General features: G+C 57.9%; 3 protein-coding genes across 8 annotated transcripts; 2 read left to right on the forward strand and 1 right to left on the reverse strand.

Annotated features, from left to right (window-relative positions):
- The first annotated feature begins 2,431 nt into the window (after positions 1-2,431).
- On the forward strand, positions 2,432-3,922 carry SMIM3 (small integral membrane protein 3). The gene is given in 2 exon segments (XM_079320142.1): positions 2,432-2,927; positions 2,930-3,922. Coding segments are annotated over 2 exon segments (219 nt in total). The 5' UTR covers positions 2,432-2,896; the 3' UTR covers positions 3,118-3,922.
- A 4,574-nt stretch (positions 3,923-8,496) lies between these two features.
- GPX3 (glutathione peroxidase 3) lies at positions 8,497-11,246 on the forward strand. Its single transcript, XM_079320237.1, has 5 exons — positions 8,497-8,682; positions 9,679-9,832; positions 10,043-10,160; positions 10,325-10,424; positions 10,515-11,246. Exons 1-5 carry the CDS (start codon positions 8,596-8,598, stop codon positions 10,740-10,742), a joined length of 687 nt encoding a protein of 228 aa, XP_079176363.1. The 5' UTR covers positions 8,497-8,595; the 3' UTR covers positions 10,743-11,246.
- Positions 11,247-11,894: 648 nt separating this feature from the next.
- On the reverse strand, positions 11,895-26,201 carry TNIP1 (TNFAIP3 interacting protein 1). Of its 6 annotated transcripts, none has more exons than XM_079320234.1 (17): positions 25,493-25,900; positions 19,733-19,903; positions 18,637-18,759; positions 18,247-18,329; positions 16,085-16,276; positions 15,836-15,930; positions 15,672-15,753; positions 15,361-15,453; positions 15,050-15,115; positions 14,767-14,902; positions 14,557-14,681; positions 14,136-14,252; positions 13,718-13,843; positions 13,320-13,400; positions 13,018-13,212; positions 12,693-12,783; positions 11,895-12,378 (listed from the first exon to the last, which is right to left on the reverse strand). In XM_079320234.1, exons 2-17 carry the CDS (start codon positions 19,863-19,865, stop codon positions 12,353-12,355), a joined length of 1,764 nt encoding a protein of 587 aa, XP_079176360.1. In that variant the 5' UTR covers positions 19,866-19,903; positions 25,493-25,900; the 3' UTR covers positions 11,895-12,352. The 6 variants fall into 6 exon arrangements, with proteins under 6 accessions (XP_079176360.1, XP_079176361.1, XP_079176357.1 ...); XM_079320235.1 differs by having other exon boundaries at positions 15,361-15,450; positions 25,493-25,621; XM_079320231.1 differs by lacking the exon at positions 19,733-19,903 and having other exon boundaries at positions 25,493-26,199.

Raw genomic sequence — 26,201 nt, forward strand, 5'->3', positions numbered from 1 at the left:
TGGGGCATGGCGGGCGGCCGGCGGAGCCTCAGCCGCGCCCGGTGCCGCCCCTGCTGTGGGCGTGGGCGCTCTCCGTGCATTCCGGAGCCCGGGGCCGTCCAGCCTGCCCTTGGACACTGCCCGGCGTGGGGCAGCCGCAGCTGTGCACTGTGCCAGTGGCTGACTACCCCCAATTCTTCCCAATATCCCATCTATCCCTGCCCTCTGGCAGTGAGAAGCAGTTCCATCTTACCCTGTCACTCCGAGCCCTTGTCCTAAGTCCCTCTGCAGCTTTCTCAGAGCCCCTTTAGGCACTGGAAGGGGCTCTGAGGTCTCCTGGGCCCTTGCCTTCTCCAGGTGCACATCCCCAGTTTTCCCAGCCTGGCTCCAGAGCAGAGGGCTCAGCCCTTGGAACATCTCCATGGCCTCCTCTGGAGTCACCCCTGCACTTCCATGTCCTTCTTACGCTGGGAGCCCAGAGCTGGACACGGCTCCAGGTGGGTCTCATTAGAGCAGAGCAGCAGGGGTGATCCTTTCACAGCCCAGAGTGGATTCTCTTCAGTCTCATGTGCACTAAGAGGATCCTGACAAGAATGAACATTCCCATGGGTGGCATCAGTAGGAAAGTACGAGGTCTGTGGATGCTCTGCTGTGTGCACAGAGGGCAGAACTCGAATCCTCAAACCACCCCTAGTTTGCTGCTGGATACCCCAAACAAGCACGGCTGCCAGCCGGGCCTGTGGCACCGATTGTCCATGCTCACCCCGTTATCCATCCCCACACGGTGCCTGGAGTCAGTCCCTGCCCTCTGCCCGCTGCTTGCAGCTCCACAGGAAAGCCCTGCCCATGAGGATCTGCTGCTGCCAGCGATAAAAACCCCACATGGTTTTTATCCGCCTGCAGCAGCTGGAGGGGAGCGCTGCTGGCAGGGAGGGGAGGAGGCTGCCTGTGCAGTGCTCCCGGCAGAGCTGTGTGTCCAGGGGGGACCTGGAGCCCAGAGGTTTCTTGAGAGAGTGTGGTAGGGCTTTCCACCACCAGAAATCCAACAGTTTTCCCTGGGAAAAGGCAGAAGGGAAAGGTGCAGTGTGTGGCTCCCACTGTGAGTGACACTGAGCTTGTGTCCCAGTAGGAAACTCAGAGCATCCCACCTTGCTTTTGCCATTCAGCATCACCCATGGAGTGGAATATTCCCCTGGGTAGCAGAAGCACCGTTCCCAGCCAGCAGGCTGAAGACTGTGCCCTCCCTGGCCATGCTTTCTGCCCCTGTCTCTGTTAATCACCCTGCCTGAATCCCTGGAGAGTGCGGGCACCTCGCTGCGGGTGGCTATGGAGGCTCTGGGCGGTCTTGCCCTGGGCCTCGGGGGCAGGTGGGTGCCCGTGAGCCCTGCTGAGGCAAGAGGGGACGAGCTAGAGAGGTCCCTTTGTTAAGGACTATGAAGTGAAATGTCACCATTTGTCCCCATCAGGCTCAGATCCGGAGGGTCACCCCCCGTGGAACCCCATTCTGAGTGGGTTGAGATGGAGTGTGTTCTTATTTTATTCTGGTGTAGAAAAAACGGCTTGCTGTGCCTTGCCTTTCCCTCCTTCCCCTTCATTCTATCCCCTTCTTCTTCCCCTCCCCTGCCGTCCTCCGCGGGCCGGGCCGGGCCGGGCGGAGCCAGGCGGAGTCTTTCTCTCCCGGCGGGATCTGCCGCTGCTGTCGCTCCTCGCAGGAGCAGGAGCGGGAGCGGGAGCGGGAGCTGGATTCGGAGTGGGTGCTGGAGCCTGGCAGCGCCGTAGGTAAGGGGATGCGAGAGGACGGGAAGGGCACGGGCAGGGCAGCCAGGGCACGGGCAGGGCACGGGCAGGGAGGACACGGGCAGGGGAAGCAGGACGGGCAGAGCAGGCAAGGCAAAGACGGGGCAGAGATGCGGCACGGCAAGGCAAAGAGGGGGCACGGACAGGGCAGGCAGGGAACAGGGAGGGCACAGACGGGGCATGGGCAGGGCACCGACAGGGTGCAGGCAGGGCACACGGAGGGCATGGACGAGGCAAGGACAGGGCACGTTCAGGGCACAGACGGGGCACAAGCGGGGTATGGGCAGGGTAGGGCAGGACAGGCAAGGCAAAGACGAGAACGAGACAGAGACGGGGCACAGGCAGGGCACAGGCAGGGCAAGACGAAGACGGGGCAGAGACAGGGCACGGGCAGGCACAGGCAGGACAGGGATAAGGCAGGGCACAGGCAGGGCACAGACAAGGCAAGCTCAGGGCACAGGGAGGGCACGGTCAGGGCATAGGCAGGGCAGGGACAAGGCAGGGCACAGACAAGGCAGGCTCAAGGCACAGGGAGGGCACGGTCAGGGCATAGGCAGGGCATAGGCAAGGCAGGCTCAGGGCACAGGCAGGGCACGGGCAGGGCACAGGGAGGGCATGGTCAGGGCATAGGCAGCTGCTGCCTCTCCACCACAGCAGTGTGTCCTCCACCCCCGAGATGCAGGGCAGGACGGGGGCAGAGCCATGGTCCCTGTGGAGGCGGTCCCTGCTCCCCAGCCCCTCCGAGCCCTTCAGTTGATGGATAATTCCGTGACTCAGCACGAGGTGTGGCTGGGGGGGACACGCATGAGGCTCCCCAGAAACGAGGGACCTCCTGACTGACCTGATCCCACCGTTTCCCCACGTGATGATACAGCCCTGAGTGGCCAGTGGGACACCCGGTTGTGGTTTTCCTTTATCAGCTCCTGTAACAAACAGGAGCAATTAATAGGGAAGTTTTTCCCTGGGCTTTTATCCAGTGCCTTGAAAGCATGCTGTAAATCCTGCGGATAATTGAAGGAGCCTTTAGCAAAGTCTCTTGAAGGAGCCCAAGGTGAAAGCTGGTCCTGGCCACAGGGGTGTCCCTAGAGAGAGCAGCGGGGGACTGGATGGAACTCTGGCTATGGGAAGGATGGAGAAGGCTGCCCCACCACCCCTCTGCCTTTCCCTTGCAGGATGGATCTCGGTCCTACCGACCTCCCCAAGCACATCCTGGATATCTGGGTCATCGTCTTGATCATCCTGGCCACCATAGTCATCATGACAGCGCTGCTGCTGTGCCCAGCCACTGCCGTCATCATCTACCGAGTACGAACACACCCCACGCGCAACGGCATCGTCTGAGCCACGGGCTGGGGGCTGCAGCCATGGCACCCCATGCCAGGGACCCCCATGGGGCACCCTGACAGCTGGAGCCTGGGCAGGAGCTGGGGTGGGCCAGCACCCAGACCTGCTCCTGCACCTGGCTCTCACTGCGTACCCACTGCTCATTTTGCCACCGAGCTCATGAGGACAAAAGGGGAAACGACAGCATGGGCAGCAGTGGGGAGAGGTGTGACTTTGGGGACATGTCTCAGCTGGAAATAACTCAATCCCATGAGCGAGGCAGGCTGGTCTCACCTTCACTGGTGACACTGTGTTCTCCCAAGCAAGCAGCAGGAGTGGAAATGCCTGACAAAGTTATTTCTTTTTTGGAGTCCCAGCTGTCAAGGTGGTTGGGGAAAATAGGAGTCAAAGCAAGATGGATGTGGCTTCTGGTTGTGCATTTAGTGCTTGGCTAAAAGCATCCATGACAGAGCTTGTGCTTGCTGCACAGCAGACGTGCAGGTGGCACTGGCTTCCCCTCTATCCATCATCTGCTGCAATGGTAGGACAATTCTATAGGCTCTTGGTTCCTCTGGGTCTTGTGGGGCAGAGAATTGTGTGCAGTTCCTGCCAGCTCTCCTGTCTGCATGCTGGCAGCATTCCCCACTCCTGATAGTGAGAGCTCCCTGTGTTTGCCCAGCACACCAGCCCTGCTGGGGAGCCTGTGCATGCCTCACCTGGGCAGGTAAAGCGGGAGGAGTGGGTTTGTGCCCAGCCAGTGGCAAGGGATCATGTAAGCTCTTGTATTGTATTCTTTATTATTAAATAAATGGACTTTATGTGAGTGTGTCATGCAGATCTGTCCACGCTACAGGTGGTGTCCGGCTCTGCAGGATCTGGGGTACTTTGCAGCCTCTCCTCCCTGCTCTGATCGCCTGCACTGCCTTGCCTAAAGGTCCCTTGGGGGACCTTGGAGCCCAGCAGGAAGCTCACTGCCAGCCCAGCCCTATGCTCCAAGAGGGCATATTTCAGTCTGGACACAGTGGGTAGGAAGGATCCCTCAGGACTTTCTGACAGTAGTTGTGGCTGTTTTTCTCCCACTCGGGTGACCAGCACCGCTTTCCTCACACCAGCCTCGTGCTGGGTGAGTGTGGCAGGAGCCCTGGGGCTGAAACGGCATCCTGGTGACTCACAGCAAGGAAGGTTACAAAGTTGACAGGATGAATCAGGAAAGGATGTGGGGAAACACTACGGCAACACTGGTGGAAATTATTTAAATCCTATTTTCTGTGCTGAAAAGAGCAATCAGTCCTGCACTGTGTTGCCATCCCTGTGTGGCATGATCCACAATAGTCAGGTTTGGGTTTGCATTGGGTGATGAAGCCAGAGGGGCAGGAGGTTCCCAGAGAAGTAAGACCTTGGCCAAACATCTCCTACCTTGGGGAGGGAGCCTAGCACGGGGATGCAGACCCTGGGGAACAGAAGTGCCTGCACTGGGGCCCCTGGCTGTGATTGTGCTGGGAGGAAGCAGACACTTATTCCTTGCCCAGCCAAAAAACATATTTCTGTGTTGAGCTGTGAACTCTCTCTTCACCTCTCAAGTTGCAGTTTGAGGCAAACAACCACTTATTTTCCTGTTTTTCTTCCTCTCTCCCTCCCTTGCTGGCATGGTGCAGCAGCAGCTGGAGAACATTACAGATGTGCAGGGTGGGAGCAGCCCTGGCTCTGCTCTCCCCCAGACTCCACCCCAGCATTGCTTCCCTGGGGACACTGTGGAGATGGCCAGCAGCACCAGGAATAAGAGCTGAGCAGCTTTGCTATGAGAGGAATAGGGGAGAAGCCACAAACATTAGAGTGATTTGGGAAGGATGCCTGGTTTGAAGCAAAACACAAGGAAAAGCATGGAACACCTCCCCCCACTCCAAACTACCATTCGTGAAGGCTGTTCCCACCTCTGCATTCCCCTGGTCAAGAGCAGCAGAGGGGAGTGAGAGACTTCCTTTCTTGGTATGAATTTTCTGGGAAGTTTTAAACTCGTGGCAAACATTTCCAGGAAAGGCCTTGGGAAGACAGGTTTGCTCATAACAATAAACATGGAGCTAAATGGGAGCAGAGGTAAAGCAGGGAGAAGCCGTGACATTTTTTAAAGCATTAAGATGGTGGAGAATGGATTTGAACTGGATTTCCAACACTGTCACATTGGAAATTCCTCCTCCAGGATGGAGAGAGATAACCAAATTCCCCTGTGTCCCTGGCTTTAGTGCCTGAACAATACTGGAGCTTGATTGAAGGCACTGTTTGCATGTAGTTTTGCCAAGGAAAAATGCCTTTCTGTTGAGAAGCAGGTCCTGCTCCGGTGACGCTGTAGCAGGCAGAGTGATGCAGGCTCTGAAGTGATTCAGCATCCACTGGGATGCTTCCCTGGAGGTGCTGGCATGTGGCAGGAGCTGGCAGCTGGCCCGTGGGGCTGCTGCTGGGGGAGGCAGACAGGGCAGTCCCAGCAGGGAGAAGGGAACAAAGGATGCTAGCCCTCACCTTGCCTCTGGGCAGCCTCCCTTTGCAGGGGGAAGTGGGGACAATGGGCCAGAGGAGTTTATACAAGGAGCAAATCTTCCCCTGGAGAAGGAAGGGATGGTAATGTTGGAGGGGGCAGAGCACATAGCCTGGGGGCTGTGGGGGCATTTGGGAAGAGGGACCCCTACTCCAAAGGCTGCTGGGCACTCTGCCCAGCAGGGAGGCAGAACCAGGGCAGTGTGTGGGAGCTCACGGGCTGGGGCAGAGCAGTGAGGGTTGGCTGAGCTGCAGGCTGGCAGCCTGGAGAAGCCCAGTGCTCAAAGAGCTGGGGCCTCTCACCTGGCAGAGCTTGCTTTGCTTTGCTTCCTGTTGCGCACTTAGAACAGGTTGCCCTGGGAGTGAAGCCAGGCCAGCAGCCAGAGGGAAGCTGCACTGCTGCTAGCCAGGGCAATGCTGCCTGCTGCTGTCCTGCCACGCTGCTGACACCATCCCTGTCCCTCTGCAGGAAAATACTCCTCGGTCAGCTCTGGGATAAGCCCAGCAGGCAGCACTAGATGGTCCCCACTGCTGCTTTCATGTTTCCTTAGCTCAGCAGGGCCCTGCAGCCTGGCACAAGGTCTCTGCAGCCCCGGCACGTGGCTCAGGGGCAGCAGGGGAGGCGGGTGGCAGCGGCAGCATGGCGGCCGGAGAGCTGCAGGCGCCTGGCCTCCCGCCCCGGACTCCTGCCAAACATCTGCAGCAGGCGGGGGCTGGCTCCCCTCCGGCTCTGGTGGAAAAACAACACGGCAGGAAGGTTCGTGTGAGGGTCAGCCTGCCCTGCACGGGTGCTTTTTGGGGTGGGGGGACCCCAGTCCTGCAGGGTGGAGCAGCACAGTTTGGGGCTCTCACATGCAGCCTCCAGCACGGCATGGCACAGCGTGTTGGGGACACTGGGTGACATGCCAAGGGTGCCGTGCAAGCTCAGGGGCAGAGAGGGTGTCCATCAGCTGGGTCTCATTAACTTCTTCCCCATTCCCAAACTCCACCAAGGCTGATTTGGCATTGGGACCCAAGGAGATGGGACTTGGATAAACGGGTCCCTTGTTTTTATTTTGGTTTTAGGAAAACTGAGTTCAGGAGTGACTCAGACTTTCACTGCTCTTGGCAGGGATCAGGGACATGTGGAAGGGACGCAACCATACTGTGCCACACAGCACTATACCTAGATGTGGTGACTGTTCCTCTGGTGGGAAATAGGGGGGCAGGGAGCAGAGCCCTGAGCAGCTCCACAGGTCTGTCCCAGCTCCTTTGCAGGAGGTGACTCAAGCCCTGGTCAGGGTCAGAAGTGTGAGCTGTGCTGGGGAGCACAGCAGTGGACACACACTGGCCTCTGTTGGCTGCAGGATGCAGAGATGGGCAGGCAGCATGCAGGCCAGAAGCTGCAGCCCTGTGGCCTCAAATCTCCCTGGAGCCTAGGAGAGGTGGAGAGGTCAAACCATAGATATTGGCTCCTACAGCTTTTGGCAAGGACCCACCTTGCTCCATTCACAGCCGAATTTGTGAGTCAGCCAGAGCACTCCTGTGGCTGGGTGGCTCTTGGCATGTTGTGATGGGCTCTGTGCAGTCCCCAGTCAGTGGGTGAGCACCCTGAGGGTTTGTCTGGACCCAGAGGAACACCCCACACTGTTTGGAGTCCAGGCAGGGCAGGACTAAGCCATTCCCCCAGCAGCAGAGCAGGTTTAAAGCTTTGGCAAATGCTGCCAATGACAGAGACCCACAGCTTCCCTGCTCCATGGTTTCTCTGTGTGCTTGGGAGATGTACCCAACCCCCAGCCCTCCCACGCCAGCTGAGGCTGCACTTGGAGCCTCACAACATCAGCCTTTCCCAGGACATGGTGTTCCTTCTGCTGAAGAACACAGATTGGAATATTGCTCCCAGCTTCCTCTTAACCCATGGACACACTCCCCTTCTTTGGGGGCATCTCCAGCATCTGGCTCAGTGACAGCATCGTGGCCTGACCCTGCTTTCTAGTAAAGCCAAACCTCATGCTGGCAGTCATGGTCCCCCCAGGGCTCACCCACTGCCACCCCATACTGTTCTCCACCCCAGATCAGCCTCCCCCAAAACCACAACTCCCACAGCTCTCCTCCAGCCAGTTAATTCTCCCATTGAATAATTTCTGGGGGGATTTCAGGGAATTTAGACCTCACCACCAATGTTTTCCTTGGAGAAAGCCCAGGGTAAATGTTCACATTCCTTGGCTAAGCAAACAGGACCTTGGAAACTCCTGTCTCTGGGGACACCAAGGGTTAAGGGACAGCAGTGCCCTGCCCTTGACCCCAGCAGGGTCACCATGGAGCCACAGTCCATGAGCTGCAGAACAGCCCCTGGCAGGAGGGATTCTCCTCCAGAGCTGCCTCTAGCAGCACCTTCATTTACCGGGCACAAAGGAGAGGAGCGGGATCAACCTTCCCCAGCCCGAGCAGCCACTGGGGGGGCACCCACCGAACCCAGCCCCGCCTCCCTGGGGCTGCTGCTGGGGGAGTTTGATCCCTGCTCCTCGGGTGCCAACACCCCCCTGGGCGGCCTGCGCAGGATGGGGCACCTCTGCCCCGCGACACCTCTGTCCCCCGTCCCCTCTCCCACCCTCTTCATCCTCCGTCACTTCTTTCCCTCCTTCCCCCCGATATTTCTCCCTCCACCTTGCGGGTTTAATGCCGGCTCGGGTAACACATTGCATAAACCCCGGGCACATGCCGCTGCCCCGTGTCCCCGAGGGTGCCCCGGGTCACCGCCAGGCCTTGGTGCCACCCCCGGGCGGTGTCCGTCCGTGTGTCCGTCCCAGAGCCCACATGGTTAACGCGGTCGGCCCGGCCCCCCCGGCCATTGGCTCCCCCCTCGCAGCCCCGCAGCTATTTCTTGGCCGCCGGGCTCGGAGGTGACAGCAGGCGACAGCGGCGCGCGTCCCCGCTGCTCGCCCCGGGCTGTCAGGGGGTGCCGGCACCCCCACCCCGCGCCCAGCCATGGGGGGCTGCTCCCGCAGCAACTGGATTTTGCCCCTATTTTTGGCTGGGCTCGTCCAGCTGGGGCGAAGTGAGGAGAGAGAGAAGGTAAGAGGAGGGGACACCCCCACGGGGAGTTCAGGGGGGTTTAGGGGCTGTGTGTCACCCTGGGGCGCGCCTGTTCCCAAGGCTCTCTGCAGGACTCTGCGGGGCAGGGATGGAGTACGGTAGCCCCGTGAACCCCCTTTCTTTTCCCTACAATCCCGGTGCCTGGATCACGGGGAGATTTTCTGAGTAAGTTCTTGCAAAGGGCCAAGAATCGTTGTCCTTGGGTTAGGGACAAAGGGGGACAGAGCCATGTATCCCCCAGGTGACTTCCTCAGTGGCGGAACACAGGGACTTTTTTCCGTGCAATGTCCGGGAGGGTCCCCCCATGTTTGGAAGCTGTGAAATCCACCGTGTCCCCACAGCCCAGCGGGAAGGGGCACTGTCACCCCCCCCCAACCAGGCTCTCCACTTTGCCACCGGGACCAAACAATCCCGCGGAGCCTCCACTCCTCGAGAGCAGCCCCTGTGACTTCACCTCTTGCCAGCTCCCAAAATAGCCCCTCTGTGGCAGAGCCTGTGTACTCTGGTGGAGACAGGACACGGACTCCTCTGGGTTTAACCCCTGTGGCCCAGGATGAAGGGGCCGCTCCAGCCCAACCTCCGTCCCATACGGAAACCCCTGCACTGTCCCTGTCCCCCAGGGCTTCCAGGGATGGTGGATCCTACTCACTGCCCATAACCTCGGGATTCTGGTGCTATCCTCACCCTGTGCTCCGGCTGTTTTCAGCCACTCGCTTTCCTGCTGCTCCCTGTTCGGTGAACATTCCCCAGCTGCAGCCAGACCCATGTGCATCCGCACACCCCACCCAGCCTGTCCCACCGCAGCGACCTTGGCTTGCCGGGGCGTGGCTGCTGCCCGCGGCATTCAGGGCAGGGGACAATGCTGGCAGCCGTCCCCGCAGGCAGCAGCAGGGCCGCCTCATTGCTCTGCTGGCCGTGGGGATGGGGAGCGGGGTGGCTGGCAGCTGCTGCCACGGGATGCTGCTCGCCCCACAGGTGGACTGCTACCCCACGGTGACGGGCACCATCTACAACTACGGGGCCCTGCCCCTCGATGGAGACGAGTACATCCCCTTTGAGAGATACAAGGGGAAGACGGTGCTCTTTGTCAACGTAGCCACATACTGAGGCCTGACCCTACAGTATGTTGGTAAGAGTCCTGTGGAACATGGGCACTTTGGGGTCAGGGCAGGGCCCAGGAGCACAGCCTTTGGCACATCCCCATGGTTCTTTCTCCTTTGGGGAGCTGGGGAAAGGGTTAATGCCTGCTCCCCAGGGCTCAGCCTGTCTGGGGGTAAGTGCAGGTGTGGAGCTGTGCCCAGTCCTCTGCTAACCCACTTCTGGCTCTCCATGCATGCAGAACTGAATGCACTACAAGATGAGCTGAGAAACCAAGGGCTCGTGGTCCTTGGCTTCCCCTCCAACCAGTTTGGGAAGCAAGAACCCGGCCAGAACTCAGAGATCCTCCCAGCACTTAAGTGAGTACTGTGGTGGGGGCTGTGAGATACCTCACTCCTCCGCCTCTGCTGGGGTCCCAGCCAGGGGTTTGAGCATAGGCTGCAGCTGCTGCTGGCTGTGGCCCACAAACAGGGGTTTGGGGTCCTGTCACCACCCCTGTGCATCCTGCCTCCCCCTCTTTTAGGTATGTCCGGCCAGGAAATGGCTTTGTTCCCAACTTCCAGCTGTTCCAGAAAGGGGATGTGAATGGAGACAAGGAGCAGAAGATCTTCACCTTTCTGAAGGTGGGTTCTGTGGCAAGGGGAGATGAGAGGGACACACCCAGCTTGCTTTTTGGAGTGGCAAGGCAGTGATGCACTGGCTCCCCATTGCAGAATGCCTGTCCACCAGTGGCAGAGGAGTTTGGGAACCCCAACAAGCTCTTCTGGGAGCCTCTGCGGAACCACGACATCAAGTGGAACTTTGAGAAGTTCCTGGTGAGCCCTGAGGGCGTGCCCATCATGCGCTGGTACCATCGCACCAACATCGCCACCGTGAAGAGAGACATCATGAGCTACCTGAGGACACGGCAGCAGTACCATGAGGAACAGCAGGAGCAGTAGAGCCTCAGGCTGCTGGTGTGAGGGCCAGCATCCCCCCAGCTGCTTCCATTCCATTCCCTCTGCAGATGTTCCCCAGCAGCAGGAATCATGTACTGTCCCCTCCATTGCTCCTGTCTCTGGCACCCCCCAGTCAGGATGCTGGGCTGGGCAAGCTCGTGGCAGAGACCTCAGCGATGGCAGTGGGATAATTCCAGTGTCCCACCTCCACCCCTGGTGACATCTCCAGGCCTCCCGCTTGCCCCCTCTGCTCCACCACCCTAGGCAGTGGGAGGATGGAGGAGCCAGCTGTCCCTGGAGCAGGACACCACTTCTCTATGAAGGCTCAGCCCGAAAGCCCACACCTGGGGCGGGCCTGGCCTGATCGTGCCGAGCACGGAGCAGCTCTTCAGTGCATTCAGGCTGCCCGTGGTCCTGGCACACAGATGTGCTGCTCTCCTGCTCAGGGGTGGCTGGCCCCTCCCCACCCACCACAGAAACACCAAATAAAGGCTTTGCAAATGTGCAGCCCTGCTTGTTAGTCAGGAGTAAGGGGGGTAGAGTGGGGGCATAGTGACCAGCCCAGAGGTAGCAGCACTTGACTGCAGAGACTCCATTTTTTCCACAGTAACTGCAAACATGGACTTAGCATCACAGTCCAGCATTTGGGGACAGGCTGAGGAGTGAATGAAGAGGATAGGTAGGCAAAAGGGGCTGGAGGCAGGAGCAGGGACAAGAGAAGTCCTGTGCCTCCTGCTGTCATAACCTGTGACAGCCATGCTTAAAGAAACTGGGTTGTGTTGGTTTTTTCCCTCCAGACCTATTTTGTGGAGCAAGATTTGCTGTGTGCAATGTCAAAAACTGTCCCCAAGGCCACTGCTGCATGGAAAGGAAGGGGGGCTGCAGGGGCTTCCCTGCCCTGGTAGAGGTGGGGGGCACAAGAGAGGAGGGTGAGGGGCCAGGCTCAGCACACAGACAGAGGTGGGGGGCACACACTTGGGGCAACAGATCCTGGGTGCCCAAGCAAGGGTTGGGGTCCCCTTGCATTCAGTCTGTCTCTATGGCTATACCCAAGTATATGGAGACCAATGGTCCTGGTATCCTTCCCTCTCCCCCTCCCCACGCAGAGGCTGCTGACAGGAAGCAGCTTTCAGGACAAAACCAGAGAGACTCAGCCACACTTCAGTCCTTAAATAAATACAAAGACACCAACCACCCTCAGGCCAGGCCATGGCTGCGGCCAGCACCTGCCTGCGAGTGTGGGGTCTCCCACCACCGGGAGAATCCCCGCTGTTACCCGCTCCTCCAGGGGCTCTGGACTGGGGCAGCTCCTGGGAAACACTGGCTCCTCTTCCCTGAAGACCTGGCTCGGGTCAAAAGCAACGCCAGGCCGGGCTCCTCGTGGGGAAGGGGATGGCCACAGGGGACTGAGCCCATGCTGGCTGCCACCACGATGGCACCTTTAGTCCCTCCTTCATGATTTCCTTGGGGGAAGGCGCTGCTGAGCCCCTCACGTGCAGCACATGTCCATACAGGTGTTGGCAGCTGGAGGAAGCTCCTGGACACACACACACGGGCACACACACACCCCTACTCCTCTTCCACTGGTGTCGGAGTGTGGCCGGTCCTTGGCGTTAGGGCAATCCGGGACCTGCCTGTTCTGAGACACAGCAGAGGGAGGGGCACAGAGTAAGCACAGTTCTTCATTCTCCCACAAGCCCCCACTGAGCTCCAACAGCCATAATTCCATGAGCTGTTTGGGCTCAGCCTGATTTTAGGTGCTGTGAGGCAGGGATACAGCAGGGACCAAGCCCACAGCAAAATCATCCCCTCAGCTGATGGGAGGTGGGGGCTAAGGGAAAATGGCCACTGCCTGGAAAGTTGTGCTGCCATCCCTCCCCCATGTGCTTAGCCAAGTGCTCCAGTCTCAGGGCGAAGGACGGGCACCCCTGTCAGGGAGGGTCTGAGCCTTACCCAAGTCCTTGGGGACTGGTTTCACCCCGGCCACTGGTTGGGCGTTCTGGCTGTGAGCCATGGCACAGGGAGGACGCCAGGGGTACTCGGGCTGCGGGAGGAGATGGAACAGAGACAGGCAATTACCTGGGATGTGAATCATGAGGCTGCACTCTGTGATTGTGAGGAGGAGGAGGGGAGGAAAGGGAATGAGCAGTCACATGCTGTTAGGACACGTGCTGAGCTCCCTGCTCTGGGACTCGGTGGCCCTGGAGGGCAGCGAATCCCAGACCCACCCACATGCCACCCTCTGCTGCCCCTCCTGCTGGCACAGCTGGAGCCTCACCGGGGGGAAATGGTGGAAGTTCTGTCCTTGCGTGTGCTCGCCCGGCACGGCTGGCGGGTACCGGATCTGCTGCCACTCGTCGTAGCCGTGGTACATGGGGTGAGCCATGGGGGGGCTGTACTGGTACTGGTACATGGGGCAGGCTGGGCCCAGCGGCCCTGGCCCTGGCTCGGGGTGCAGCCTCTCTCCAGAAGCCTGAAAGGAGCCAGCACAGATGCTGGAGAGATCCCAAGGGCAGCCCATCACCCATCCATCGACTCCCCCAGCCCCTCTGCCCAGGGAGGGTTACCTCCCACCCCTACCTGTTTGTGCTGTTTCAGCAGCTTCTTCAGCTTCTCCTTCTCCTCCTTCTCCCTCTGGCAGTCATCTTTGGAGGCCCGCAGCTGGGAGGAAGAGGGGTTAGTGCAGAGCCCACCCTGCCACCCCCCCCATCTTCATGGGTTAGGGTTGCTGAGGGAATGCCTGCACCAGTCTTCCAATCAGACCCCCAGGAAAGGTGTAGAAAGAGGAGATGAATGAAAGGAGATGCTCTGGCAGTTACAAGCAGCAGAAAAAACACACCTCTGGCCTTCCAGTCCTCCTTCAGCCCATACTCTTAGGCATGTACAGGGACTGTGACACTGGGGCCAAGCATTTCTGATACATATGGGGATGACATGGGGTTCCCAAAGTGCTGCTAGTAGCACCCAGCGCTGCTCACCTGGTTGTTGGAGAGGACCAACTGCTTCTGCAGCTTTTCTAGCTGTTGCTTCAGCTCTTCCTTCTCCTCATTCATCCTCTCCCTGTCACTCCTTTCCCGTTGGAAGTCTTCCTCAAAAATTTTTACCTGGCAGAAAGGAAGAATGTGAGTGCACTTGGCAGAGGGCAGACATCTCCCCTAAGCAACCCCATCACTGCACTGCCATCCTTGACTCCACCAGCCATGCGGGCTGGCTTGATGGCCCATGGCTGTGGTCCTTCAAGATGAATGCCTGGAGGATACTGAGTTGGGTCCCCAACCCCCACCATCCCAGCTCTGACACCTGCCCAGCTGCTGCTGGCACACAGGGCTCTTTGTTGTGCAGATTCAGTCCATGTATTTCCTTCCCTGTCCCCAGTGCCTCTGTGTCCTGCTCTACCTGCTGCTTGAGTAGCTCATTCTGGGTCAGCAGCTCCTGTTGTGGCAGCTTCCCTGCTGGCTCCATGGCAAAGATGGGTGGAGGAGAGGCTTGGACGTTCAAGGCCTCTTCTAATGCCTAGAGAAGAGGAGGGAGCAGGGTCAGAGCAAGTTCAGTACCCAAGATGTCACTGGAAGACCCTGGGCATGTGTCCAGTGTGGGAAGTGGGTATAACTGGGCATGGGCATTTGTCCTAACAAACCCTCATTGAACCCCCCTTCCTCAGAGGGATGTGGTGGGTCTAATACAAGTGGTGAGCCTGACACAAGTCTCTGCCTGGGCAAGAGTGGATTATCAGGGTCAGTTTTGGATTTGAGAGAGGTAAAGAGACTGGAAGACATTAAAGACATTTTGCAGTGAGGGGTTGTGCCCTGGGCCCCACCTTGTTCAACCTCTGGATCTCCTTTTCCTGGTATTCCCGCTGCCTGGTGACTGGAGCCAGCTGCTCCTGCAGGAACCGCATCCTCTGCTGCAGGTCCCTCACCTCCATGGCCAGCCTCTCCTTCTCTGCCTGCAGGACCCAGGGTGGGGGGAAGATCAGCCAGGGCAGGGCAACAGGGCTGGCAGCTCCCTGTCACCCTTCCCAAGGGACTCGCCTCCTCCGTTTCGATCCGGGACTTGGCCAGGAGCAGCTTGCGGTCAAAATCCCGTTGCTTTTGCTCCCGCTCTGACTCCAGCTCGGTCACTGCCCTGCGAGCCTCAGCCAGCTCCTGGTGTAGGTCCGTGACCTGCCAGGAGGGAGTGGGGGCGTTGGCCTGCAAGGACCCACACGGGGGAAAGCAGCTACAGGCAGCCCCCAAACCTCCCTATGTTGTTTCCTCAGTCCCCACAGCCAGCATCCAGTACAAATGTCCCCCCCGGGCACCCAGCCCTACCTTCTGCTCATATTTCTGCTTCATGGAGCGGAAATGCTGATCCCACTGTTTGTTCACCTCCAGCAGCTGCAGGGAGAGAGGGATGGCTGAACAGGAGTCCAAACCCTGCTACGAACCAGCTGTGGTGGTCCCCAGCAGAATCCTGTCATGAAAGCACTTTGGGGACCAGCTGGATGGAGATCCCAGCTCCAGCAGTGCTTCCCTGCAGCTCTGAAGCCCTGCCCCAGTCTCTCAGTCCCATTCCAGCCCTGTGCCACCTCTGCCCACTCCCCGCCTCCTCAGTGGTGCCTCCCTCCCAGCCTGGTCCTCACCTCCCTGCGCTGGTGCTCCAGGATCTTCACCTTCTTTTCCTTGGCCTCCAGCTCTTCTCTGCCCGGCGCCTTCTCCACCATGGCACCGCTCTGCTGGACGCGCACGGGGGGGACCCTCAGGGCTTTTGTGGAGGCTGTGCCCAAGGCCGGCTGAACTCAAGCCAGTTTCCCTCCCACTGCCTCCCCCATCCCCTTGAAAAGTCCTGCTGGTCATACTGGGGGCTCAATTAAAATGAGACCATCTTTGCTGATGTGTCAGCGGGCTCCCTGCCTCCTTCCCAGCCCTCTCCAAGGAGATGCTGCCTCCTCACCTGCTGCTGCTCAGCAGCTTCTCTCTTCCCACTGTCCTGGCTGCTCAGTGTCACCATCCTCCGGAGCTCCTGGTTCTCACACCTGTGGAAACACAGGAAGAGATGGGTCAGCAGGAAGAAGCTTCCAGAGCAGCTCTGTTCCCAGCCCCATAGCCCATCCTCACCTGAGCTTCTCCAGAGCCTGGTTTCTCTGCTCCAGGTCATGCTCCAGCTTGGTGCGCAGCTCCTTGTTCTCATTGTGCAGCGTCTCACACAGCGTCTGGAGGGTGAACACTGTCAACGTGAGGACTGCAGCCAGCCCTGGGCCACCCACACCTCCCACCAGGTCTCGCTAAGGAGGTGGATGTACACCTCAGGAGGGGTTTGCTGGCAAAAAAAAATCTCCATGAAGTGCCAGGCCTGCCCTCGCTCACCTGCAGGAAGGACGTTCTCTGCTCGTTCTTGTGCACCTTGGAGGCCAAGCGCTTGAGCTCGGAGGCCATGTAGCCCATGCGCACAAAGACCTGGTCCTTGCTGGCCTCCTTGGCACAGCCACTCAGCGTGTTCTCCAGCTGCTGCAGCTGAGGCAGCAGGTTGGCATCCTCGTTCGGTGGCTGCTCCAAGTCCTGGGAAGGGGGACAGGATCAGGTGTGATCAGACCAGTTCAAGTAGCGTTGCAAAGTTCCTCTTGGGGCAGATCAACTTCATGTGCCACCCAGGGCTGTGGTGGGGAGCTGGGCCAGCACCAACCCACTGTGCAGCTCCACTCAGTACTCAAAAACTCATCATCTTTGTAAAGGTCTGATTCCCAGCTGCTGGGAACAACGAGTCCCCAGGTGGAGGAGGAGACGGCAACAGCCCATGGACTCCCTGTGCCCCTTGGCAGCCTGAGCAGAACACACTCTCAAATCACTGACAGCAATGGAGGCATCTCCACCCTTGGTCTCTTCTCCTCCTGAGCTCTTCCCATCTACCCCAAGACTAAAAATCCCAGCTCCTGACACTGTACTCTCTATGGACACTCTGCTCTATACTGGAAGGGGTGGTGGTCTTACCCCAATTCCCATGTCCTCCTTCCACCTGTCCTACTTCTGTGCTTCCTGCTGCTGTGGCACGCCAAACACCAGGAAACCAAGCCCTTTGGCAGGTGACAACCAAGTGCACAGAATTTAAACAGCAGCCTGGAAAACCCAGGTCAGGGCACACCCATCAGTGTCAGGGTGTACCCTGCCCATAGGGAGAGTCCCCAGGAGGTTTATGCTCCTCTGGTATGGTTGGTTAACTCCTCCATTGCCTAGGAGGTGCCACTGGAACAACAGCTGGCACATGTGGCACTGCTGGGAGGAGCTGGGGACGTGCTGGAACACCTACACTTGCTCCACTCCCAGCCACGCTGACTCACCTGCTGCCAGTGGGAATGCCCCAGATTGCACCACAGGGCAGCCCAGTGCGTCCTCAGCACCTGACCCTGAAGTTTATAGCCCCAAACCTGCTGTGGGAGGGTGTGTGTGGGACACAGCACAGCCAGCTCCTCCCACCCATGTCCTGTCCCACCCTGCTGGCAAGGGAGGCAGTGAGGACTCAAGCTGGGAGGATCCGGGTGCGTGCACAGGACTTGGACTCAGCTCAGGCATCAGCAGCTGGTGGCCAAGCAGATCCCATTCTGTTCCCCATCACCTAACAGCTGAACCCCAGGAGCATCCAGTAAGACTGAACCCCTCCAAGAGCCTCTCTGGCCAACGCAAATAGGGATGTGCAAGGAGGGCATGTCCTCTTACTGGTACCTTGTGGTGCCAGCTGATGTTCATTCCCCTTGGATCCCCTCCACTCCAGCACACAAAAAATCAGAGCAGGACAGGCTGGGACAATGACAGTCAGGAGGACATTCATGTGGTATCAAATAGAGCACATAGAGGTGTTTTGGCTAGGGCAGACCCTCTCAGCAATGGACCAGGCTTGAAGGCCTGGTCTTCCCACCCAGTGTGGGCACCAGATGAACATCAGAGTGCCATCGATAGCCACTTGCATTGTCACAGCTCCTCCTGTCACTCTCCTATGGCATCAGCAGACATTGGTGACCCCATCTGGCTGAGCCTGCTTCACTGGCCCCTCACCCAGGCCCAGCCAGGCCACTTGTGTTTGGGGAAGGACCTTGCCCAGTTTATCCCTCCTCTGTGGTTTGCCCAAGGGTCAGCCAGCCCTGTTGGTACTTGCTTGGGCGCAGAACTACAGCCCTGCACACCCCTAAACCTCTGACACTGACGTGACTCCCCACCTAACAAATTCCACAGGCACCAGGGCCACTCACTGCTCTCCTGGGGAAATCCCTGTGCTTCCATGGCAACGATCTCAATCTCTGAGGAGGATTCCTGCAAGGGGGGACAGCCAGGTGAGAACTGCCCAGGGAATGGCAGCCCAAGATGCCAACAACACAAAGAGAGGGACCACCAGGAGCACAGCAAGGGAGCTGACCCCTCCTTTCAGGTTCATCCTTGTTTCTAGAGACTAAAGGCTGCCTTACTTTTTGCTTTAATTAGATACACAGTGCCTCCCTCTCCAGCCATGGCAGCACCAGCTCCACATCCAGCAGACTCACACTGGGAGGTGATTTCCGTGCTTCCAGGTCCGGCTGGGCGCTGCCTGGGGCTGCCCGTGCAAAGCTAGGATCAGGGCCGACGGCTGTGGAGAGGGGAAAGGATGCAGCCATGAGCCTTTGGGAGAGCAGGGCCTCTCTCCACCTGGCACAGGGATGCAGACAGCAGACCCCTGCAAGGTCAGGCACTGATGGATGACTTCTACCCCACTGATGGGGATGGGACAGAAACCTCCTTTTAGAAGGGAGGATGGCAGTAGTTTGATATACTCTAGAGATGACACGGCTATAAGGGTCCTTCATTAAAGTCTCTTGCACAGTCTTTTCCTTCCCCCAAGATCAGGATTCCAAGCCATCAGGTTATTCCTCCCCCATAAGCCTCACATCTCCTACCTCCAGTTTCCACCAAGTTCTCCAAGGAAGATGATCCAATCAGCATTTTGTTGTCTTTCACGAGGTCCTCTGCCTTCTGCCGCAGCTTGGATGCCTCCACCTGGGACTCCTCCAGAAGCTCTCCTGTTGTGGGCAATAGAAGGATGCTCAGCCTCTTTCCCTGAGGGCCTGTCCTGCAGTGGCCCCATCCACCAGCACCAAAAACCCTGTCTGGCTGGAGCAGTGCCCACAATAGTCCTTCTTCATCTGGAAACTATTCTGGGATAAATCCAACGGCAAAGCTGGATCAGCAGCTCGCTGGTTTCAGAGATCCTCATGGTGACACACAGAGGACTGGTTACAGGAGGCAGAAGGCATCACTGTGGCTCTCAGAGGTCTCCTCTGCTTCTCAGACGAGACAAATTTAAGCCTGGGTGATGACTTACAGGTCAAACTTCCCCACTCTGGGGGCTACTGTCTCACCAGTGAGTCCCTGTCCCAGGTAAGGGCATGGTGACACAACAGGAATCACGAGGCAGGTGGAAATTCGGCTGCAGAAGCCGAGGACTCAAAGGAGGAAGCTGGCTCACAAGACAGAAAGCAAAACTGGGGGTGGCAGCGGGGGAAGGCTGACAAGGAGAAGAAAGAAGGTGGCACAACTCAGCTGGAACATTTCAACACTGGCATGTTCCTGCAGCCGCAGGGAGCAATCAACAGCAGGTTCCTTGAGAAACACCTGGGAAAAGCCCTCGGCCCAACAGGGCTTGCAAGAGGTGGGGATTTTCATCAAAAGCAGAACTGCTCCCAGCACCCATAAACTCCAAAAGAGCTGTCCTTGTTTCAGCACTTGTCTTTTCTTTCCAGCCATTTATTCCACCACCAAACATCCCAGAAGTAGAGCAAAATTCTTGCTCCCTCTGCATCACCATGTGAAAAAGCTGACATCCTGCTCAACCCTCCAGGACCAGGACAGAGAGAGCTTTGCTGCTGCCCCAGTGCCAAGACCCCCAGCTTCTACCAGCACCCTTCCTCAACCAAGCAAGAAACCCCTGGCTTTGTGGGCACAGGGTGGGCTGCCCCAAAGACAAATCTCATCCCCCTGGCACGCAGCAGTTACCGATAGACTTGATCCCTTGCATCTTCTCCTTCAGCCGGGCGTTCTCCTCCACCAGCCGCTCCAAGGCCGTGGATCCATTCTCCTCTGAGCCCCCACCAGGGTCATAGATATGATAGGGTCCTGTGCCCTCCATGCCTGCTGTTCAGTCGCCTACCTCCCAGCCAGGCATCCCTGCAAGGCAATGGAGCACAGTGTCACCTTCCTCTGGCTCCAGGTGGTGCCACGGTCCCCTGGTCCCAGCCGTATGGGGGTCTCGGGTGCTGTGCTGGTGCCCAACTGCTCTCCAGCCAGACAACAAGTGACCCAGGTGGAGGCACTTCCCCTCCAGCCCTGCTTGGGGCGAACATGTCAGGGTGACTCACAGCCATGAGAACTGTCACACGAGGAGGCATCACCAGCAGGCCCACTTGGGGCATGGTCTCACCCATGAAGGGTGCTGGAGTCACAGAGAAGGCTGCAACCCCTGGTTGCTGCATCCCAGGAGAGATGGAGACACAGGCCAGGAGCATTCACCCACAGCAGAGCAAACCTGGGCACTGTCACCAGGGCTTCCTGCCCAATATATGGGATTTCTGGGGTGCATAAAGGCTTGTGAGGGGCTGTTTGGTGAGGGGCAGTATCTACAACTCCAAAAGCCTTAACCAGAAGCTGGGGGATATTTGGGCTGTATTGGGGGATGAGCCCCAGGAGCCAGGCAGGGACTCACTCTGTCTTCCTCCTCAGCCAGAAAAACTGACTGTCAGCAGCATGACTTCCTGAATTGGGCACAGGAAACATCTGGGCATGTGCTGGGCTGGGAGCAAAGCCCAAGGATACAAAACACCCATGAGCAGTAGGTGATTTGCTTTTCCAATTCCTTGCACTTGTGGGTGGCCTAAGGCCTCCCCCTTGCTGAAGTCTGGCCTGAGGACAGCTGGGGCAGGATCTTGGCTCCAGGTCCCACCCAGCTCCTGGGTGAATAAAGCAGCTGCCGTGAATCACAGCACAAATTATCAGAACTATTCCCCTGATGCCAGCCTGTTAGGACAAGGAGCAGAGCAGAGCAGCAGCTGAGAAGGTGCTGGTGCCATCTGAAGCTGGGATGTTGCCTGGGGACACAATAGGAGTACCTCAAAATGCTCTTCTCCCAGCCAAGACAGCTGGTAAGAAGGAGGGGGCTGAGAGGAGGCATTTAGAAAGGGGAAGGGGGTAGCCCGTACCTGAAACTGTCTCAGCCTCAGACTAATGCTCATGCCATGAGTGATCCAGGCTGATCTCCAGTTTGGATGACCTGCCTGCCAGGGAGCAGCAGGGACTTTCCAGATGACAACTGCCACCTGGCAGCATCCACAATTGGAGCAGCAATTAACGCCTGCCTCAGCAACAGGGAATTGGGCCTGCCCTCAGCAGCACTCTGCTTCTGGGAGGTGCATCCGTGTGTCTCATCATCCATATGCTCCTGCCAAACTTCCCATTGTCTCTGGCCCCTTTATGGGGAGCCAGTGACCTTGTCCCAAGCAGCTGGAACTGCCCAACTGTGGTGGTGTGGGGTGAGCTGAGGAGAGGCTATTCCTGGAGCCCAGAGCAGCTGACAGGAAGCTGTGGAAGAACCAGGGCCATTTTCGAGCTGTGGGTCCCAGAGATGTCAGCACTGTCACACCCAGTCTTAAATAGAGAGCAGGTTTGGATTAGGTATTAGGGATTCTTTACTGCAAGGGGGTGGGGCACCAGAACAGGCTGCCCAGAGCAGCTGTGGGTGCCCCATCCCTGGAAGTGATCAAGGCCAGGTTGGATGAGCACAGCACATAGCCCAGTGGGACCCTTGTGGCATGGCCCTGTGGCCATGCTACCTGCCTGGCCAGCCTGGCAGGGGATGGGGATGGTGTCACAGGCTGGCTGGGGACCTGAGCTTGCTTCTCACTGCTGTCCAATCACCACATGCTGCTCCAGACCTGGGGCTCTGGGAGGAGCTGGGTATCAAACCCACCCTGCAGTGACCATCCTGTGGGGTATCTGCATCCTGCACTGGAATGAGCCCAGGTATGTGTCAGGGAAGGTAGAGAGAGGAAGAAGAAGAGGGAAGAGCTGCCCTCTCCTGTGGTACTATCTCCCCATGTGACTTGAAAGCAGCCTGAAATACCAGTTCTCATTCTCTAAATGCCAGACCCCAAACCTGGAGGTTTATTGCCTTGTCCCATACCATATGGGAGGTACCTGCCCCCTGTGCACCCCTGCAGAAATCCCTCAGAGTCCAGCTGCACTGACCACCCAGCCAAATAGCTGAGCTCACACACAGTAATCCTGTATTCTCCCAGATGGATGGAGCCTCAGATATTCCCTATTCTCACGATTCTATCAGTAACTTTTCTACTCAAGGTCTGTATGCTATCAGGGAGATTGTAGCAAAGAGACCACAGGAGCTGTTTTCAAACAAGAGCTGCAGAGAGGAGCTGGACTATCTCCAGCTGAGCAGAGCACAGACCAGCCACAAATTCACCAGCAAACAATAGCCAGCTAGAGGGAGGGGTTTCCACAGCACTGCAAGCCACCATTGGGACAGGGTGGATTCCCCTAGAGTGGAGGCACAGCCCAATTTCTGCAAGGAGCTGCTGGAACAGAGAGGTCTCCCTGGGGACCAGAGACCAAGTCACTGATCCCAGTCTTGGGTTGTTGTGGTTTTTTTTTTCCCTTAGGAGTTCTGACAGGTGAGATTTACAGTGAAAAATCTAATTTCAATAAAAACATGAGGGGAGGTGAGAGGGGGCCATATACCAGTACCTAACAGTGATTAGATCACAAAGAAAACACAACTATCACAAACTCAAGCAGAAACCACCAAACCACCAGAAAACACTTCCCTCTTTGCTAATCAACAGTTCTGAAGGTGATCTGACAGAATTTCACAGCCCTGGGGCCTGAGGGCCAGGCTCAGACCATGGCTGCCTGGCTGCAGTCACTGGCTCCATGCCCAGCCACTGTCAGAGATTGCCAGAGGGGCACCTGTGGGCATTGCTGGCTCCATGTAGGACACCAAGACCCTTAGGTAGCAAATTTTTATGGCAACTCAACAAAAGTAGAGAATGAGAGTGTGAGTGGGCAGGGGAGACTCATGGGCAAAGATGAAAGCAGAGTGGCATTTAAATAGCTGTGAAGTGGCTTGGGAGTGAGCTGGAGCTGTCACTGCTGTCACCCAGAACAACATGCACTACTGACCCAGCCATGCAGAAGTGACAGAAGGATGTGATTCCTACTTCAAAATTACTGAACACTGCAGATACCAAGGCTTAGGATGTGAAGCCTGTGCAGGAGGGGCTAGCACTGCTGGGGGTTTGCTTTGGGCAGTGACCCCAGGGTGAGGAGAACCCTCCCAGAGCTGTAGGCTTGGCAGCCCTTCAACTCCCATCCTGTGATGGCCCAGCCCTCAGGAGAAGGGGTTTTCCTTATTTCAGTGCACAACATTCACAGGAAGCCTCCTCCGCACCAAGATCACAGAAGGTGAAAGCAAATCCCTGCAGGCTGCCAGAATAATTTTCCCATGACTGGGGCTGCTGGGTCCCCAGCATGCCTCCTCAGAGGGAAAGCAAAAGCCACTCAGACTGACACCACAGAAAGACTTTTTTTGTTTGTTTGATCATTTTACTGGAAAACACTGTAGCCCCCAGACTGGTTTTCTTCTAGAGGTCTCCAGCAGCTTCCCAGACAAGGAAAAACCATTCCTGGACTGGTCTCATTTGCAGGAAAAAGTAAAGTTGGCTTTAGGAGGTAGCAATAATGAGACTTTTTGGGCAGTGCAGTCCACTGGGCTGGAAGCAATAAAAGAGGAAAGCAGGCATTGCAAAGCTCAGGTCTCAAAGGGAAAGGTCTGAACCTCCACTTGCAGTGTGTTCCTTTCCAGTCAGTTTAGCCACAAAGAGAGGGTGGGAAAGGCAAGAGCCCTACCCAAAACACAGCAGATATTAAAGATGTTCCCCCAGCCAGAAATCCCACTCTTCTCTCAAAAACCCACCTCTAGAAGAGGCTTCATGAAATAACCTGCTTCTGATGACACTGCTCACAAAGAAAATAAAGCATTTCCCTGGGTCTGCCAGGTTTACAAACACAGGTAACCACACACAGCTGCAGAGCTTCAATGCAGGCAGGACACACAGCCAGGCATGGTGGTGGTGCTCTCCTGGCAGCATGGGAGGGGGATTTATGCAAGACCCTGTCTTCTGCTGCAAAGACATCTGGCTCATTCTGCCTGCTCCAGTTCTCCCTGCCGAGCTCAGCAGCATCATGGCTGCTTGTCACAGCACTCCAAAGCAGAACAGCCACCTTTTTCCTTGTAGTCTTTTCCCTGCTTCCAAGCTACTCCTGTTCAACTTGCTGTGCTTCAGCTGACAACAAGCAAGCTGGCAGCAGATAGTGGCACCACCAGTGAAGTGCCACCCAAAGTGTAAGAACTGCTGCTTTAAAACAAAACCTGCAATGCCATAAGAGTAGATAGTTGGGTTTCCTCCACCCACCAGAGTTTTGTACCAGCTGCTGGCAAGCAACAACCCACGGCCTTGTGCTAAATAGGTCTGCCTGGCGTAGGTCGGGCGAAAGGGCGTCGTGGGATTTCTTTCAGAACCAGGAACGATGCCAAAGGCAGCAAAAAGCCTCTCCTGTTTTCTTGCTGCTTACTTCACCTCACCACAGAGACAGCTCTCAAGGACGTGCCTGTTTGGAGCCTTCCTGTCTCCAAAATTCATCCCAGTGCCCAAAGCCCAGTCTCTGGAACGCTTCAGCTGACAGTGCTCTCCATGAAATGTGCACTCCAAAATAGCTTGTGGCAGCACAACAGCTCCCGTTTCCCCAAGTGATGGGAATAACCCATCCAAGAGATGGGAATAACCAGCTCAAGGGAAAAGACTGCATTTGACTTCTTGATATAGGGGGCAACCTGTGTGCAAGGGACACAGGAACAGTACAGCAAGAGCTCTGAGAGGATGCACATCCCCATGAGTCCCACCTGGAGCTATTCTCACCTAAAAGCAGCAGTGACAGACAGCATCTTTTGTATATTTTTCTCTCTGTCCTCCGTAAGGTTCTTAGCATGGAACTGAGGGAGGAGAAATGGGGAAGACAAGCTGTGCCTCCCTCCCAAAAGAGGAGGATGCTGCCATCCCTGCTCCAGCTATTCCAGCCTCTGGATCAGCATCCGATGCGGACACACACGGCTGGACCAGAGGGAAACACTCAAAGGGAAAGGAAATCAGCATGGACAGGAGGGTCCTTGAGGCCATGGCCGCCCCAGCCCCTGGGGGGGATCGCAAGTCACGGACAGTCGGGAGGCAGACGCGGGGCCCGGGAGACGCCGGGGTTGTGCAAGGCGGGGCGAGGGAGGAGCGGGGCCGCCCCGGGGCACCGGCACCGCCCTGGGGCTGCGGGACCCCCACCCGCACCCCGCCGAGCCTCCTCTTCCCCCCGGGAACTCACCGGGGACGGGCCCCCCGGCCTCGCCGGGAGAGGGGAAACTGAGGCACGGCACGATTACCGCCACAGCCCGCGACACCGGGCGGCCCCGGGGCAAATCCCCAGGGACGGCGCGGCCGCGGCCCCGCCGGGGTCTCACCCCGACCGGCCGAGCGGCCCGGGAACCGGCCAGATACGGACAACGCGCAGCCCCGATCCCGGCAGATCCTTCCGGCACGGCCCCTTCGCTGCGGGAGCGCGACCCCCCTGCCCCGTAAGACCCCGGTGCCCCGGGCAGGGCTCCTGTCTGCGAGGGCGCGGGGCCCCGCAGCGCTCCGAGCTCACCTGCCGTGCGTCCCACGGCGGGGCCGCCGCCGGGATCGGGGCCGGGATCGGGGTCTCGCTCCGGGTCCCTCCGCTCCGCCACCAGCACCGCCACAGCTGGTTCCGCCCCCGGGAAATTCCCAGCCTGACTGACAGGCGGCGCAGCCAATCGGCGCGCGGCGGGGGCTATAAAGGCGAGGGCAGGGCGGTGGTGGAGACGGTGCCCGTCATGGCGGAGCCGTTGTCCGTGTTTCTGTCTCCTGTGGGTTCCTTGGGGCTGCACTGCGGTCCCGCCCGGCTTAGTGGGATTTTGAGGGGCGGCATCAGCCAGCCTGCGACTTCTTGCGGGGGATTGCGCTCGTAGGGGATCGGCGAGGCCGAGCCCTGCAGCGGCTCCCCCGGCTTGTGCAGACACAAAATGGCGGGGCCGAGGGGGCTCCCCGTGTCCCCCGGCGTGGAGGAGCAGTGGCTGAGGGGAGGCTGTGCTGAAGCGCTCTGGTGGCCCCGGCCCCGGGAAGGAGGAGGGTGGTGCTGCCGGCCGGCTTGGGCTGACATTTCTTTGAGGCACGCAGAATTCCCCACCGAGCCTCCAAGTTAATGTTAAGTGAGGAAATTCCATCCTCTAACCGAAGCGTGTATTCCAGGGATCCTTTTCCTCTGTGCTGCTGCTGGAATTGTGCTGTGGTGAACCACTGAAATCAGCCAGAGGAGCACCAAGCACAGGGAACAC

The sequence above is a fragment of the Erithacus rubecula genome (genome assembly GCF_903797595.1).
Source record: "Erithacus rubecula genome assembly, chromosome: 16".
Lineage (NCBI taxonomy): Eukaryota > Metazoa > Chordata > Aves > Passeriformes > Muscicapidae > Erithacus > Erithacus rubecula.